At 41.8% G+C, this 16,358-nt stretch overlaps 1 protein-coding gene across 1 annotated transcript in view; it reads right to left on the reverse strand.

Moving 5' to 3' along the window:
• Nucleotides 1–16,358, reverse strand: part of PHF8 (PHD finger protein 8) — a 145,341-nt gene that overhangs the window by 83,206 nt on the left and 45,777 nt on the right. The window contains 1 exon segment of the mRNA XM_066249363.1: nt 15,861–16,023. Within this exon segment, the coding sequence (XP_066105460.1) occupies nt 15,861–16,023 (163 nt within the window).

The raw sequence follows: 16,358 nt of genomic DNA on the forward strand, positions 1-16,358 counted from the left end.
GCCTTTCCTGCCTTTCTATCCTTAGTCAGCCCCTACTTACACTTCAGGTATCACTCTTCTGAGAAGATTTTAACAAACCACTGGCTAGAATAAGTGCTCTTCTCTGTGCTCCCAAAACTTCTAGTGAGTACCTCTACTATGGCTATGAGAATATTATACTGAAATGGTCTACTGAACTCTTCTCTCTAGCACCTAGCCCAATACTGAAACAGATAGTAGACACTCAACTCTTGTAGAACTAAGTAAATTGCACCAGTTTGTGAAAATTTCTCCCAAGATGCAAATTAATCCAACTCAAATCTCTGATAGGGAAAATCAATTCAACAACTAGGTACTAAGTTCCCAGTGTATAAAAAAGCATTATGCCTGGGAATAGAAAACTATAAAAGAGAAAAGCAGATGGATATGAAGAGGAGGGTGACTTGCCTCATCATGTACTGTATTACACATTCTACAAAACCAGTGTAACCAAATCAATATGATCTTGGTATACAAACAGACCTATGCAATACAAAAGAAAATCTCGAATTACACAATATAAACTTAAACAAGATGTTAGAATTACATGACAAAAATTTTAAATAAGTCATAAAACTGTTTAAATGAACAACTACAAAAATGCTTGAAATAGAACAAAAAGAAATAAAAAGAGAAGATATAAATAAGAAACATGGAAATTTTGGAACTTAAAAATACTATATCTGGAAAAAAAAAGAGAAGATGGCGATGGAGTAGGTAGACATACCAACTTCCACCTCCAAGAACCAAAGTGAAATACAACTTAATTTTAAGAACCATTATCTGGAAAACAAACTTTGGACTAAACTAAGAGGATGCTTTAACCAAGGAACACTGAAGAAGCCACATTGAGACTGGTAGGAAAAGCTGAAATGCGGAGAAGGCTGCCCAGCTCCCGGGAGCGAACAGCAGCCAGGAGAGACTCGCGTGGCAGAAGGTAGTTTAGTGGAGAGGGGAGGGTCCTGAGCCCCAGAAACAAAGCCCCAGCCTGAAGCCCTAGAGGCTAGAAGAAGCATATGGACAGTATTTAGCTTTGAAACAAATCAGGATACCGTTTGTGAGAAAGAGACAGATTTCTCAGACCCAGGATTCTTCTTAAAAGGATGGCGCCGAAAACCTCTTTCACAACCACTTACTCAGGGCTTCAGGGGTTGGGGAGAAATGAGAGGACCAGAGTAGCAGGAAGAGAGTGTAATCTAGGAGGCATAGGGAAAAACACATTGAGGAACAGCCATCATAACCCATGGGTTGAGTCACTCCTCAAATCTAAACTGAATCTTTTTCCTGGAAACAGCAATACCAGCAAAGGGAAGCAGGACACCAGCCAAACAAGCTCGCCCGTGGCACTCAGAGCAGAGTCACGTAGAAGGAGTGAGCCATCAGGAATACAGTATTGAGTGCTAGGGTCTGAGCTGCAGCGCCCCCACCCACACGGCTGAGGGCTCGCCGGAGGGCAAGTGGCGGCAGGACGTGCAAGTGCAGTCCCATCGGAAAGGATGGAAGCCGGGTGGGCCAAGACTAAGGCCCGGCATGAGCTCAATCTCACCAGGCAGGGTTGGAGGGGACGCATGAAAGCAGTCCGGCCCGGTGCAGGGCCGGGTGAGCAAGAGCGGTCCCACCTGCCATCCGGCCCACAGGGCAAAGTCGAAAGCCTGGGAACTGCAGAAACCTGGGGTTGAGCATGGGCATGCAGCCTCACCTCCCCTGCAAAGCCGGGGCTGGCAGCCAACATGTGAACAGAGCTCCGCCAGCAGGGGCAGCACAAAAGCCCCAAAACAGGTGGAGATCGATGACTGAGCAAGGGCGCACAGCCTGGCCAGGCCCGAGGAGCCCATGCTTGCGGCCTGATTAGCTCCAACTGCTGGAGGGGGGCGAAAGCCTGGGTACAGGCAGAGACCCGCGGTTGAGCATAGCGGCACAGCCCTGCCTGCAGTGCCAAGTCTTATGGCCATGGGCGTGGTGCAGAGCCCCACTTGTGGAGGTGGGGCAAAAGGCCAAGCCCAGATAAGGTTTGTTGACCTGGGCATGTGAACACAGCCCTTCCATAGAGGAGAGGCAAAAACTGCAGTGACAGTCACAGTGGGCGGTGCTGGCAATCCCCATGCCCAAAAGTCGGAGGCAGCAGCAGAGGGAGTAGCAAGCCTGCAAGACAGACCACACCTAGGGAACACAGAGGCCACACCCATTGGACTCCAGTGGACCCACACCCTTCTTATACACAGACAAAATGGGAAGGCAGAGAAATGTAACCCAAATGAATCAAGAAAAATCCCCAGAAAAGGACTTGAATGACTCAGATATAACAAAATTACTGGGTGCAGAGTTTAAAATAATGATTGTTAGGATGCTCAAAGATCTTAGAACAACAATAAATGGACAAAACAAACATAACTAAAGAGATGGCAAGTATAAAAAAGGACACTGAAATAATAAAAAAGAATCACTCAGAAATGACAAATATTAATACAATATCAGAAATGAAGACCACAATGGAAGGAATTAAAAGCAGGATAGATAATGCTGAAGATTGAATCAGCGAGTTAGATGACAAGATAAATGAAGGCACGGAAGCAGAGCAGCAAAAAGAAGAGACTCAAAAAGTCTGAAGAAACTCTAAGAGAGCTCTGTGACAACATGAAGTGAAACAACATCCACATCATAGGAGTTCAAGAAGAGAAAGAGTAAGGGATAGAGACTTTGTTCAAACATATCATAGCTGAAAACTTCCTTCAATTAAGGTAGGAAAATGTTTCGCAAATTCAAGAAGCACAGAGAACTCCATTAAAGAGAAACCCAAGGAAATCTACACCAAGACACATCATAATTAAAATACCAAAGCTAAGTGATAAAGAGAAAATATTAAAAGCTGCTAGAGAAAAAAAAGCTATCACCTAAAAAGAAGCCCCCATAAGGATGATTTTCGACTTCTCAACAGAAACACTTGAGGCAAGAAGGGAATGGCAGGAAATAATCAAAGTAATGCAGAACAAGAGCCTACAACCAAGACTACTTTATCCAGCAAGGCTATCATTTAAAATTGAAGGAGAAATAAAAAGCTTTCCAGACAAAGAAAAACTCAAGGAATTCACTACAACCAAACCAAGGCTGCAAGAAATGCTAAGGGGCCTGTTGTAAACAGATCAAAGGAGAAAAAGAATATAGTAAAAGAGGAATACAGTTTTAAAGAATAAAATAGCAATAAACAACTACATATCAATAATAACCTTAAATGTAAATGGCTTAAATGATCCGATCAAAAGAAATAGGGTGGCCCTGGCCGGTTGGCTCAGTGGTAGAGCGTCGGCCTAGCGTGTGGAAGTCCCGGGTTCGATTCCCAGACAGGGCACACAGGAGAGGCGCCCATCTGCTTCTCCACCCCTCCCCTCTCCTTCCTCTCTGTCTCTCTCTTCCCCTACCACAGTCGAGGCTCCATTGGAGCAAGGGATGGCCCGGGCACTGGGGATGGCTCCTTGGCCTCTGCCCCAGGCGCTAGAGTGGCTCTGGTCGCAACAGAGCGATGCCCCGGATGGGCAGAGCATCGCCCCCTGGTGGGCGTGCCGGGTGGATCCCGGTCGGGCGCATGCAGGAGTCTGTCTGACTGCCTCCCCGTTTCCAGCTTCAGAAAAATACAAAAAAAAAAAAAAAAAAAGGGTAGCTGCATGGATAAGAAAACAGGACCCATATATATGCTGTCTACAAGAGACACACCTTAAAACAAAAGATGCACATAGACTGAAGATAAAAGGATGGAAAAAATATATCACACAAATAAAAATGAAAAAAAAAGCTCGGATAGCAATACTTATATAAGACAAAATGCACTTTAAAACAAAGGCTATAGTAAGAGATAAAGACGGTCACTACATAATGATAAAGGGAGAAATCCAATAGCAAGATATAACCATTATAAATATATATGCACCTAATATAGGAGCACCTAAATATATAAAGCAGACATTGATGGATATAAAGGACAAGATCAACAGCAATACTAGATATTATAATAGTAGGGGATTTTAATACCCCTCTAATATCACTAGATAGATCCTCAAGAAAGAAAATTAACAAAGAAAACAGCAGACTTAAAGGACATACTAGATCAACTGGATTTAACAGATATCTTCAGAACATTTCATTCTAAAGCAGAATATACATTCTTTTCAAGTGCTCATGGTACATTCTCTAGGATAGACCACATGTTAGGGCACAAAAGCGCTCTCAACAAATTTAAGAAGATTGAAGTCATATCAAGCATTTTCTCTGATCACAATGGCATGAAACTAGTAATCAACCACAACAAAAAAACTGAAAAATACTCAAACACTTGGAAACTAAATAGCATGTTATTAAATAACAAATGCGTTAACAATAAGGTCAAAAATAAATAAATAAATTCCTAGAAATGAATGATAATGAGCATACAACAACTCCAAATTTATGAGACTCAGCAGAAGCAGGCCAGAGAGGGAAGTTCACAGCATTACAGGTATACCTTTAAAAACTAGAAAAAGCTCAAATAAACAACTTAACCCTGCATCTAAAAGAACTAGATAGGCCCTGGCCGGTTGGCTCAGTGGTAGAGCATAGGCCTGGCGTGCAGAAGTCCTGGGTTCGATTCCTGGCCAGGGCACACAGGAGAAGCGCCCATCTGCTTCTCCACCCCTCCCCCTCTCCTTCCTCTCTGTCTCTCTCTTCCCCTCCCGCAGCAAGGCTCCACTGGAGCAAAGATGGCCTGGGCACTGGGGATGGCTCCTTGGCCTCTGACCCAGGCGCTGCAGTGGCTATGGTCACGACAGAGCAACGCCCCGGAGGGGCAGAGCATCGCCCCCTGGTGGGCAAAGCGTCGCCCCCTGGTGGGCGTGCTGGGTGGATTCCGGTCGGGTGCATGGGGGAGTCTGTCTGACTGTCTATCCCCATTTCCAGCTTCAGAAAAATACAAAAAAAAAATAACTAGATAAAGAACAGCAAGTAAAGTCCACAGGTAGTAGAAGGAAATAATAAAGATCAGAGCAGAAATAAATGACATAGAGGCTAAAGAAACAATACAGAGGATCAATGAAACCAGGAGCTGGTTCTTTGAAAAGATAAGCAAGATATATGAACCTTTAACCAGACTCACCAAGAAAAAAAGAGAGAGAACTCAAATAAAATTAAAAATGAGATTGGAGAAATAACTGACACAACAGAAATACAAAATATTGTAAGAAAATACTATGAAGAACTGTATGCCAAAAAATTAAGACAATCTAGATGAAATGGACAAATTCCTTGAAACATATAATATTTTAAAAATCAATCTGGAAGAATAAGAAAACCTAAACAGATCGATTACAACAAATGAGATCGAAACAGTTATCAAAAAACTCCCAAGAAACACTAGCCCTGGGCCTGATGGTTTCACAAGTGAATTCTACTAAATATTCAAAGAAGAACTAACTCCAATGCTTCTCAAGCTATTTCAAAAAATTCAAGAGAAAGGAAGACTTTCAATTTCCTTTTATGAGATGAGCATAATTCTGATTCCAAAACCAGGCAAAGACAACACAAAGAAAGAAAATTATAGACCAAAATCCATGATGAATTTAGATGCTGAAATCCTCAACAAAATATTAGCAAACCAGATCCAGCAATATATGAAAAAAATCATACACCATGATCAAGTGGGATTTATTCTGGGGAGGCAAGGCTGGAACAATATTTGCAAATCTATCAATGTGATTCATCACATAAACAAAAGGAAAGAGAAAAACCACATGATAATTTCAATAGATGCAGAAAAAGCATTTGATAAAATCCAGCACCCATTCATGATCAAAACTCAGCAAAGTGGGAATATAGGGAACATACCTCAACATGATAAAGGCCATCTATGACAGACCCACAGACAACATCATGCTCAATGGGCAAAAATTGAAAGCAATCCTCTTAAGATCAGGAAGAAGTCAGGGGTTCCCCCTTTCACCACTCTTATTCAACATAGTTCTGGAAGTTCTAGCCACAGCAATCAGACAAGACGAAGAAATAAAAGGCATCCAAATTGAAAAAGTAAAACTATCATTATTTACAGATGGTATGATATTGTATATAAGATAGAAAACCCTAAAGTCTCAGTCAAAAAACTACTGGACCTAATAAATGAATTCAGCAAGATGGCAGGATATAAAATTAATACTCAGAAATCCAAGGCATTTTTATACACCAACAATGAACTGTCAGAAAGAGAAATTAAGAAAACAATCCCCTTCACTACCACAACCAAAAAAAAAATAAAGTACTCAGGAATAAGTTGAACCAAGGAGATTAAAGACTTGTACTCGGAAAATTATAAAACATTGATAAAAGAAATCAAGGAAGATACAAACAAGTGAGAGCATATACCTTGCTAATGGTTAGGAAGAATAAACATCATTAAAATGTCTATATTACCGAAAGCAATCTATAAATTCAATGCAATACCAATTAAAATACCAATGACATACTTCAAAGATATAGATCACATATTCCAAAAATTTATATGGAACCCAAAAAGAACACGAATAGCCTCAGCAATCTTGAAAAGAAAGAATAAAGTGAGAGGTATCACACTTCCTGATATCAAGTTATACTACAAGACCATTGTACTCAAAACAGCTTGGTACTGGCATAAGAACAGACATATAAACCAATGAAACAGAACAGAGAACCCAGAAATAAACCCACACATTTATGGACAACTGATATTTGACAAAGGAGGTAAGAGCATACAATGGAGTAAACAGCCTCTTGAACAAATAGTGTTGGGAAAATTGGACAGCTATCTACAAAATAATGAAACAAGACTACCAACTTACACCATTCACAAAAATAAACTCAAAATGAATAAAAGACTTAAATGTAAGGCATGAAACCATAAGCATCTTAGAATAAAACATAGGCAGTAAGCTCTCCGACATCTCTCGTAGTAATATATTTGCTGATTTATCTCCACGGGCAAGTGAAATAAAAGATGGGACTATAACAAACTAAAAAGCTTTTGCTCAGCTAAAGACAATAAGAACAGAATAAAAAGACAAACCACACAATTGGAGAACATATTCGACAATACGTCTGAGAAGGGGTTAATAACCAAAATTTATAAAGAACTTGTAAAACTCAACACCAGGAAGATAAAAAGTCCAATCAAAAAATGGGCAAAAGAGCCTGACCAGGTGGTGGTGCAGTGGATAGAGCGTCGGACTGGGATGCAGGAGGACCCAGGTTCAAGACCCCGAGGTCGCCAGCTTGAGCGCAGGCTCATCTGGTGTGAGCAAAAAGCTCACCAGCTTGGACCCAAGGTCGCTGACTCAAGCAAGGGGTTACTCAGTCTGCTGAAGGCCCACGGTCAAGGCACATATGAGAAAGCAATCAATGAACAACTAAGGTGTTGCAATGAAAAACTGGTGATTAACGCTTCTCATCTCTTTCCATTCCTGTCTGTCTGTCCCTGTCTATCCCTCTCTCTGACTCTCCCTCTGTCTCTGAAATAAATAAATAAAATAAATAAATGGGCAAAAGAAATTAGTAGATACTTCTCCAAAGAGGACATATACATGGCCAATAGACATATGAAAAAATGCTCAACATCACTAATCATTAGAGAAATGCAAATTAAAAACCACAATGAGATATCACCACACACCAGTCAGAATGGTGCTCATCAACAAAATAACAGAGAGTAAGTACTGGCGAGGATGTGGAGAAAAGGGAACCCTCCTGCACTGCTGGTGAAAATGCAGACCGGTGCAGCCACTGTGGAAAACAGTATAAAGATACCTCAAAAAATTAAAAATGGAACTGCCTTTTGACTCAGCCACCCCACTTTTAGGAATATATCCCAAGAACACCATATCACTTATTTAAAAGGAGAAATGCTCCCCCATGTTTATGGCAGCATTGTTCACAACAGTGAAGATCTGGAAACAGCCCAAGTATTCACCAGCGGACGAGTGGATTAAAAAATGTGGTACAGGCCCTGGCCGGTTGGCTCAGTGGTAAAGCATCGGCCTGGCGTGCAGAAGTCCCGGGTTCGATTCCCGGCCAGGGCACACAGGAGAGGCGCCCAACTGCTTCTCTGCCCCTCCCCCTCTCCTTCCTCTCTGTCTCTCTCTTCCCATCCCGCAGCCGAGGCTCCACTGGAGCAGGGGTGGCCCGGGCACTGGGGATGGCTCCTCGGCCTCTGCCCCAGGCGCTGGTGTGGCTCTGGTCGCAACAGAGCGATGCCCTGGAGGGGCAGAGCATCGCCCCCTGGTGGGCAGAGCGTCGCCCCCTGGTGGGCATGCCGGGTGGATCCCAGTCGGGCGCATGCGGGAGTCTGTCTGACTGTCTCTCCCCGTTTCCGGCTTCAGAAAAATACAGGAAAAAAAAAAAGTGGTACATATATACAATGGAATACTATGGGGCCATGAAAAAGAAGGAAATCTTAGCTTTTGCAACATGGGTGGACCTGGAAACTATTATGTTAAGTGAAATAAGCCAGGCAAAGAAAGAAAAATATCATATGACGTCACTCATTTGAGGAATCCAATGAACAATGTAAACTGAGGAACAGAATTGAGACAGAGGAAGGATCAAAGGGACCAGTGGAAAAGAGGACAGAGGGAAGGGGGATGATAGGATGGGATAAACCTGAAGGGAAGGGGGAGGGCACTATACAGAGGGGGGAAAGGGAGATGTTGAGGGGAATATGGGGGGGAGATGCATTCAGGGCAACACTAGAATCTATGCAAACACAATTAATTAAAATCAATAAAAATCAAAACTATATCTGAAATAAAACATGCAATAGATAAGCTCAACAGCTAAATGAAGACAATCAAGAAAAGAATCAGAGAACTTGTAAACAGAACAATAGAAAGTATCCAATATGAACAAGAAAGAGGAAATAGACTGACAGAAATACAAACTCAGGAACCTAGGACTTCAACAAAATATGTAGCATTCATATAATCAGAGACCCAGAAGAAGAGATGTTGGAATGTGGGATTGAAAAAGTATTCAAAGAAATAATGACTAAATATATAAACCTATATATTCAAGAGCTCAGTTAACACATACAGTATAAACCCATATATATACTTTTCCATATATATATGGAAAGTAGCAAGAAATTACACCCATGGGGTAAAAATAACTTGAATGACAGTTGAAATCTCACCAGAAACCATGGAGGCCAGAGGAAGTCACATAACATTCTTCAAATTCTAAAAGGAAAGCACTATCAACCCAGAATTCTATATCCAGCAAAAATATTATTTAGGAATGAAAGGGAAATCAAGACACTTATAGATTAAGGAAAACTAAGAGAATCTGTTGCCAGTAGACCTATCCTGATTATAAACACAGAGGAAATGATAAAAGAAGAAATCTTAGGCCTGGCCTGTGGTGGCACAGTGGATGGAGTGTTGACCTGAAACGCTCAGGTCGCTGGTTTGAAACACTGGGCTTGCCTGGTCAAGGCATATATGGGAGTTGATGCTTCCTGCCCCTCCCTCCCTTCTCTCTCTCTCTCTCTCTCTCTCTCTCTCTCCTGTCTAAAATAAATAAAAAAAACATTTTTTAAAAAGAAGAAATCTTAGAATACTATGAAGGAAGAAAGAATAAGAGAACAAAAATACATGTACATACAACAGACTTTCCTTCTCTTAGAACTCCAAATTATTCTTGACAGTAACAAAAATTAAAACACTGTGTTATGTGATTCTCAATGTATGTAGAGGAAATAGTAAAGACAAATACATTATAAATGGAAGGATAAAGGGATGTGAACAGAGGTAAAGTTTCAACCCTTGCCTCAAGCTGGTAAAATATCAACTAAAATGACATACCTGTAGACTGTGATTTAAAAAAATACATAAGAAAACTAGATAGAAGGTGACGGAGGACAATCTGACTTTGGGTGATGGGTATGCAACATAGTTGATTGACAAGATAACCTGGACATGTTTTCTTTGAACATATGTACCCTGATTTATTAATGTCACCCTAATAAAATTAATAAAAAAAATAGATATATAAATAGACAGAGATATATAAAATAAAACTAGAGTAACCAATAAAAAAAAACTTATAAAAAAACTGAAGCTGGCCCTGGCCGGTTGGCTCAGCGGTAGAGCATCGGCCTAGCGTGCGGAGGACCTGGGTTCGATTCCCAGCCAGGGCACACAGGAGAAGCGCCCATTTGCTTCTCCACCCCTCCGCCACGCTTTCCTCTCTGTCTCTCTCTTCCCCTCCCGCAGCCAAGGCTCCATTGGAGCAAAGATGGCCCGGGCGCTGGGGATGGCTCTGTGGCCTCTACCTCAGGCGCTAGAGTGGCTCTGGTCGCAACATGGCGACGCCCAGGATGGGCAGAGCATCGCCCCCTGGTGGGCAGAGCGTCCGCCCCTGGTGGGCGTGCCGGGTGGATCCCGGTCGGGCGCATGCGGGAGTCTGTCTGACTGTCTCTCCCCGTTTCCAGCTTCAGAAAAATGAAAAAAAAAACAAAAAAAAAAACTGAAGCTAAAAATTTATACGGAAATTCAAGGCATCCAGAATAGCAATAGTAATCTTGGAGGGAGAGCGGGCAAAGCTGGAGGGCTAACATGTCCAAATTTCAAAACTTATTACAAGGGTATAGTAATTAAGATAGTGTGATACTGTCATAAGGATATACATATAGAACAATGGAATAGAATTCAAAGTCCAGAAATAAACCAATATACCTATGGTTGTTCAACTTTTTACAAAGATATCAAGATAATTCAGTAGCAAAAGTATAGTCTTCTCGTGGTTATGGGAGAACTGGACATCTACATACCAAAGAATGAAATTGGAAACTTGCCTCATATCATGTACAAAAATTAACTTGAAATGGTTGAAATACCTGACCAGTGGTGGCATAGTGGATAGAGCATTGACTGGAACACTGTGGTCCCAAGTTCGAAACCCCAAGGTCATTGGCTTGAGCTCAGGCTCATCCAGTGTGATAGAAGACTCACCAGCTTGAGTGCAGGGTCACTGACTTGAGCATGGGATCACAGACATGATCCCATGGTGTCTGGCTTGAGCCCAAGGTCACTGGCTTGGGCAAGGGGTCACTGGATTGGCTGGAACCCCCCAGTCAAGGTACATATGAGAAGCAATCAATAAACAACTAAATGCTGCTACAAGTTGATGCTTCTCATCTCTTTCCCTTCCTGTATGTCTCTCTCTCATGCTAAAAAAAGAAATGGATTAAAGACCTAATGTAGACTGACTGGTAGTGGCACAGTGGATCAAGGATCGACCTATAATGCTAAGGTTGTTGGTTCAAAAAAAAAACCCTGGGCTTGCCTGGTCAAGGCACATATGAGAGTTGATGCTTCCTGCTCCTCCCCCTTTTCTCTCTCTCTCTTTCTCTCTCTCCTCTCTCATATCTCTAAAATGAATAAATAAATAAAAATAATTTTTTAAAATGTTATAAAAAAAAGACCTAAGTGTAAGAACTAAAACTATAAAATTCTTAGAAGAACACAGAGGTATAAGTCTTCATGACTTTGAATTAAGCAATGGTCTCTTAGCTATGACACCAAAAGCACAAGCAAACAAACAACAAAAAAAGATAAACTGGACTTTTGTCCACTATTAAGAATATAAAGAAAATGAAAAAGACAATGCTCAAAATGAAAGAAAATATTTGCAAATCATATATCTGATAAAGGTTTAATATCCAAAATATATGAAGAATGTTTATAATTCACAATAAGAAGATAAATTACCAAATTACAGAAAGGGCAATGGTTTTGAACAGACATTTCTCAAAAGAAAAATAGATATAGAAATGTCAAGTAAGCATATAGAAAGATGCTCAACGTCAATACTCATTATGGAAACACAAATTAAAATTTCAATGACATACCAGTTCACACCCACTAGGAAGGCTATAACGATGAAGCCAGATAAGAACAAGTGTTGGGGAAGATGTGGAAAAGGCCCTCATAAATCATTGGTGGAAATGCAAAATAATGTAGCTGCTTTAGAAAACAGTTTGGCAATTCTTCAAGGAGTTAAATATAGAGCTACCATATGACTCAGCAAATCCTCTCATAGGTATCTACCCAAAAGAACTGAAAATACATGTTAACACAATAACTTGTACATGAGTGTTCACAGTAGCCTTATTCATAACAGCCAAAAAGTGAAAATAATCCAAGTAACTACAAAATGATGAATGGATAAACAAAATGTGGTATATATACACAGCGAACTACTATTGATCCATTTAAAGAATGAAGTACTGGGGGGGGAGGGAAGGAGGGAAAGGGAATAGGGGAGGGGGAGGGGCACAAAGAAACCTAGATAGAAGGTGACGGAGGAAAATCTGACTTTGGGTGATGGGTATGCAACATAAGTGAATGACAAGATAACCTGGACATATTTTCTTTGAATATATGTACCCTGATTTACTGATGTCACCCCAATAATATTAATAAAAATTAAAAAAAAGAATGAAGTACTGATACGTGCTATAACATGATGAACCTTGAAAATAGTATGAGTGGGCCCTGGCCAGTTGGCTCAGTGGTAGAGTGTCGGCCCAGTGTGTGGAAGTCCCAGGTTTGATTTTCAGTCAGAGCACACAGGAGAAGCACCTATCTGCTTCTCCACACCTCACCCTCTCGCTTCTCTCTCTGTCTCTCTCTCTTCTCCTCCTCCTCCCCTCCTGCAGCCATGGCTTTATTAGAGTAAGTTGGCCCTGAGTGCTGAGGATGGCTCTAGGGCCTCCACCTCAGGCACTAAAACATGGCTCCAGTTGCAACAGAGCAAGGGCCCCAAATGGGCAGAGCATCGTCCCCTAGTGGGCTTGCTGGGTGGATCCCAGTTGGGGCACATGTGGGAGTTTGTCTCTGTCTCCCTTTCTCTCAATAAAAAGGAAAAAAAATAGTTTAAGTGAAAGAAGCCAGATACAAAAGATCACATATTGCAGGACTCCATTCATATGAAATATTCAGAACAGGTAAATCCATATACACAGTACAAAAGTGGTTGAGAAAAACTAGGAGTAAGGAGGAATGGGTAGTGACTGCTAGTGAACACAGGGTTTCTTTCTAAAGTGATGAAAATTTCTAGTATTAGATAGCAGTGATGGTTGCACAAAGTTGTGAATATTTTTTTAAACTGAACTGTATGTACCTTTGAACATGGTTAAGTTTCATGGTATGTGAATGTCTCAACTTTTTAAAAAGCATTTTTTTTTTCTGAAGCTGGAAACAGGGAGAGACAGTCAGACAGACTCCTGCATGCGCCCGACCAGAATCCACCCGGCACACCCACCAGGGGCGATGCTCTGCCCACCAGGGGGCAATGCTCTGCCCCTCCGGGGCATCGCTCTGTTGCGACCAGAGCCACTCCAGCGCCTGGGGCAGAGGCCAAGGAGCCATCCCCAGCGCCCGGGCCATCTTTGCTCCAATGGAGCCTCGGCTGCGGGAGAGGAAGAGAGAGACAGAGAGGAAGGAGAGGGAGAGGGGTGGAGAAGCAGATGGGCGCTTCTCCTGTGTGCCCTGGCCGGGAATCGAACCCGGGACTTCTGCACGCCAGGCCGATGCTCTACCACTGAGCCAACCGGCCAGGGCCTAAAAAGCATATTTTATTAAATGAAAATACAACATATTATGTGGCACAGCTAAATCAATGCTTAGGGGAAAATTTATAGCATTATATGCTTACATTAGAAAACAGGGTTGGCCTGGCCAGTTGTCTCAGTGGTAGAGCATCGGTCTGGTGTGTGGATGTCCCGGGTTTGATTCCCAGTCAGAGCACACAGAAGAAGCACCCATCAGCTTCTCCATCCCTCCCCCTCTCGTTTTTTTTTCTCTCTCTCTCTGTCTTCTCCTACTACAGACATAGCTCAAGTAGAGCAAGTTGGCTCTGGGCACTAAGGATGGCTCCATGGCCTCAGCCTAGGCACTAAGAAGAGCTTGGTGGCTGAGCAACCGAGCAATGCCCCAGATGGGCAGAGCATCACCCCCTAGTGAGTTTGCCCGGTGGATTCCAGTTGGGGCGCATGCAGGAGTCTGTCTTTCTGCCTCCCCTCCTCTCACTGAATATAAATAAATAAATAAATAAATAATAAATAAATAAATAAATAAATAAATAAATAAAACAGAGAAAGTTAGGCCCTGGCCAGCCAGCTCAGTTGGTTAGAGTGTCTCCCAAAACACCAAGGTTGAGGGTTCAATCACCAGTCAGGGCACATACAAGAATCAACCAATAAATGCATACATGGGTGCAACAACAAATGGACATTTCTTTCTCTATCTCACTCTCCCTCTTCCTCTCTCTCTAAAATCAATACATTTTTAAAAAGGAAAGTCTGAAATTCATTATCTATGCTCCTGTCCCAAGACTAGAAAAAGGAGAGCAGAATAAACGCAAAGCAAGCAAAAGAAAAAAAAAGATAAAAGCAGAAATCAAATGGAAACAGAAAGACAACAGAGAAAAATCAATGAAACAAAAATGTTTTTTAAAAAGTTCAATGAAATTGACAAACCTCCATCAATGTTAACACAGAATAAAGAGAAGACATAACTAATATCAGGAATGAAACAGAGGATCTCATTAGAGAACTGGAAGACATCAAAAGGATAATAAGGAGCCTGACCTGTGGTGGCACAGTGGATAAAGCATTGACCTGGAAATGCTGAGGTCACCGGTTTGAAACCCTGGACTTGCCTGGTCAAGGCACATATGGGAGTTGATGCTTCTAGCTCCTCCCCACCTTCTCTCTCTCTCTCTCTCTCTCTCCTTTCTCTCTCCCTCTCTGTCTCTCTATTTCCCTTTCTCTCTCCTCTCTAAAATGAATTTTAAAAAAAAAGGATAATAAGGAAATAATATGAGCAACTCCACACACACAAATTTCACAACTTAGATAAAATGGATCAGTTCCTTAGAAGCACAAACTATCGTAACTCAACCATTATGAAATAATTTGAATATCTTAATAAAGTTTAAGAAAATTGAGAACTAATTAAAAACTTACCCCAAAAGAAATCTCTAGGCCCATGAGACTACACTAGAGAATTCTACCAAATGTTTTAAGAAAATTTAACACTAATTCTGAAATTAAGAAATCAAAAAAAATCTAAATAAATGGAGAAACTCACTGTGTTAATGAAAGATTCAATATAGTAATGATGTCAACTTTTCCCAAATGAGACAACTGGGCAGACTTTTTACAAAATACACATATTCAAGTCCCATCCAAGACCTACAAGTTCTTAATTCTAGGGGTGAAGCCTAGGCATGTATTGTTTAGGAGAAAAGCCCCACCCTCATCCCAGGTCATTCCGACTCATAGCCTACAATGCCAGCCTCTCAGTCATTATCCCGAGAGTCAGGGCTTAGAGCAGGGGTCCCCAAACTACAGCCCGCGGGCTGTATGCGCCCGCGACAGCCTTTTACCCGGCCCCCGTTGCACTTACAGGGATTCAGCTGCTTCCCTGATTCATTTCAATTGTAAGCACTCTGGCGCTTACAATTGAAATAATGCGCCCGCCGCTATACAGAAACTCTCCTTCCTGTATTGCGCTCGGCGCTCACTGTCCTACCTAGAGTCCTGTTCTCTATCTGCCCACCAAGTTGCCATCAGCCCAATGCAAAGAAGTCTATCAACCTTCTCCTAGGCTTCCCCACCAGTAGCCTTCCCTAGACACCATGTGAATTGTGAGGTTCAGTTCTGAGCCTTCAGCATACATGAAAGGAATACCCCAAATAAGCAGATCAACACATTATGGGAAGGGGTTAGTTAGTTCTTGGTGCCACATTCTCCCTTTTCCCGCCCTCAAATGCTCCCAGAGAGGCCCAGGGAAGACCTGTAGGAATGAAAAGGGTCTGTCCTTGCTTCACAGAACACTTGTAGCACTTGTCGACCTGGTCCCCAAAGAACATCTCATCCTGGTTAGAGGAGCTGCTCCAGCACTCAAAGAGAGTCAAGTTGGCATTCGTTGGGCGGATCAGGTAAAAGATCTTCTCACCCTGAAACAAAAAAAGGTTGAAATGCCAAAAACAGCAAGGATTTCCAGAAAAGTCTTCCAGGGGGTTTTCAAAAGGATATTCTCTTTTCCATGCTCCAAGACCACATAAATGCCAGAATTCCTTCCCAAACCCATACAAAAATCATTTTTATGTGGATTTGGAAAACTTAAAAAAATACTTTTTCACTTTTAAGCTTCTATAAAATTGACAAAAGTAATTTGGGAAAGATACTTCAAACAAAATTGCTCAACTTAGCACAAATGTACACCAAAGGCTCCTATTTTTGTTGCAATGCCAAATGAAAAATGGCCTCTATAGATGCAAAGATCAATATT

The sequence above is a fragment of the Saccopteryx bilineata genome, chromosome X, assembly GCF_036850765.1.
Source record: "Saccopteryx bilineata isolate mSacBil1 chromosome X, mSacBil1_pri_phased_curated, whole genome shotgun sequence".
Lineage (NCBI taxonomy): Eukaryota > Metazoa > Chordata > Mammalia > Chiroptera > Emballonuridae > Saccopteryx > Saccopteryx bilineata.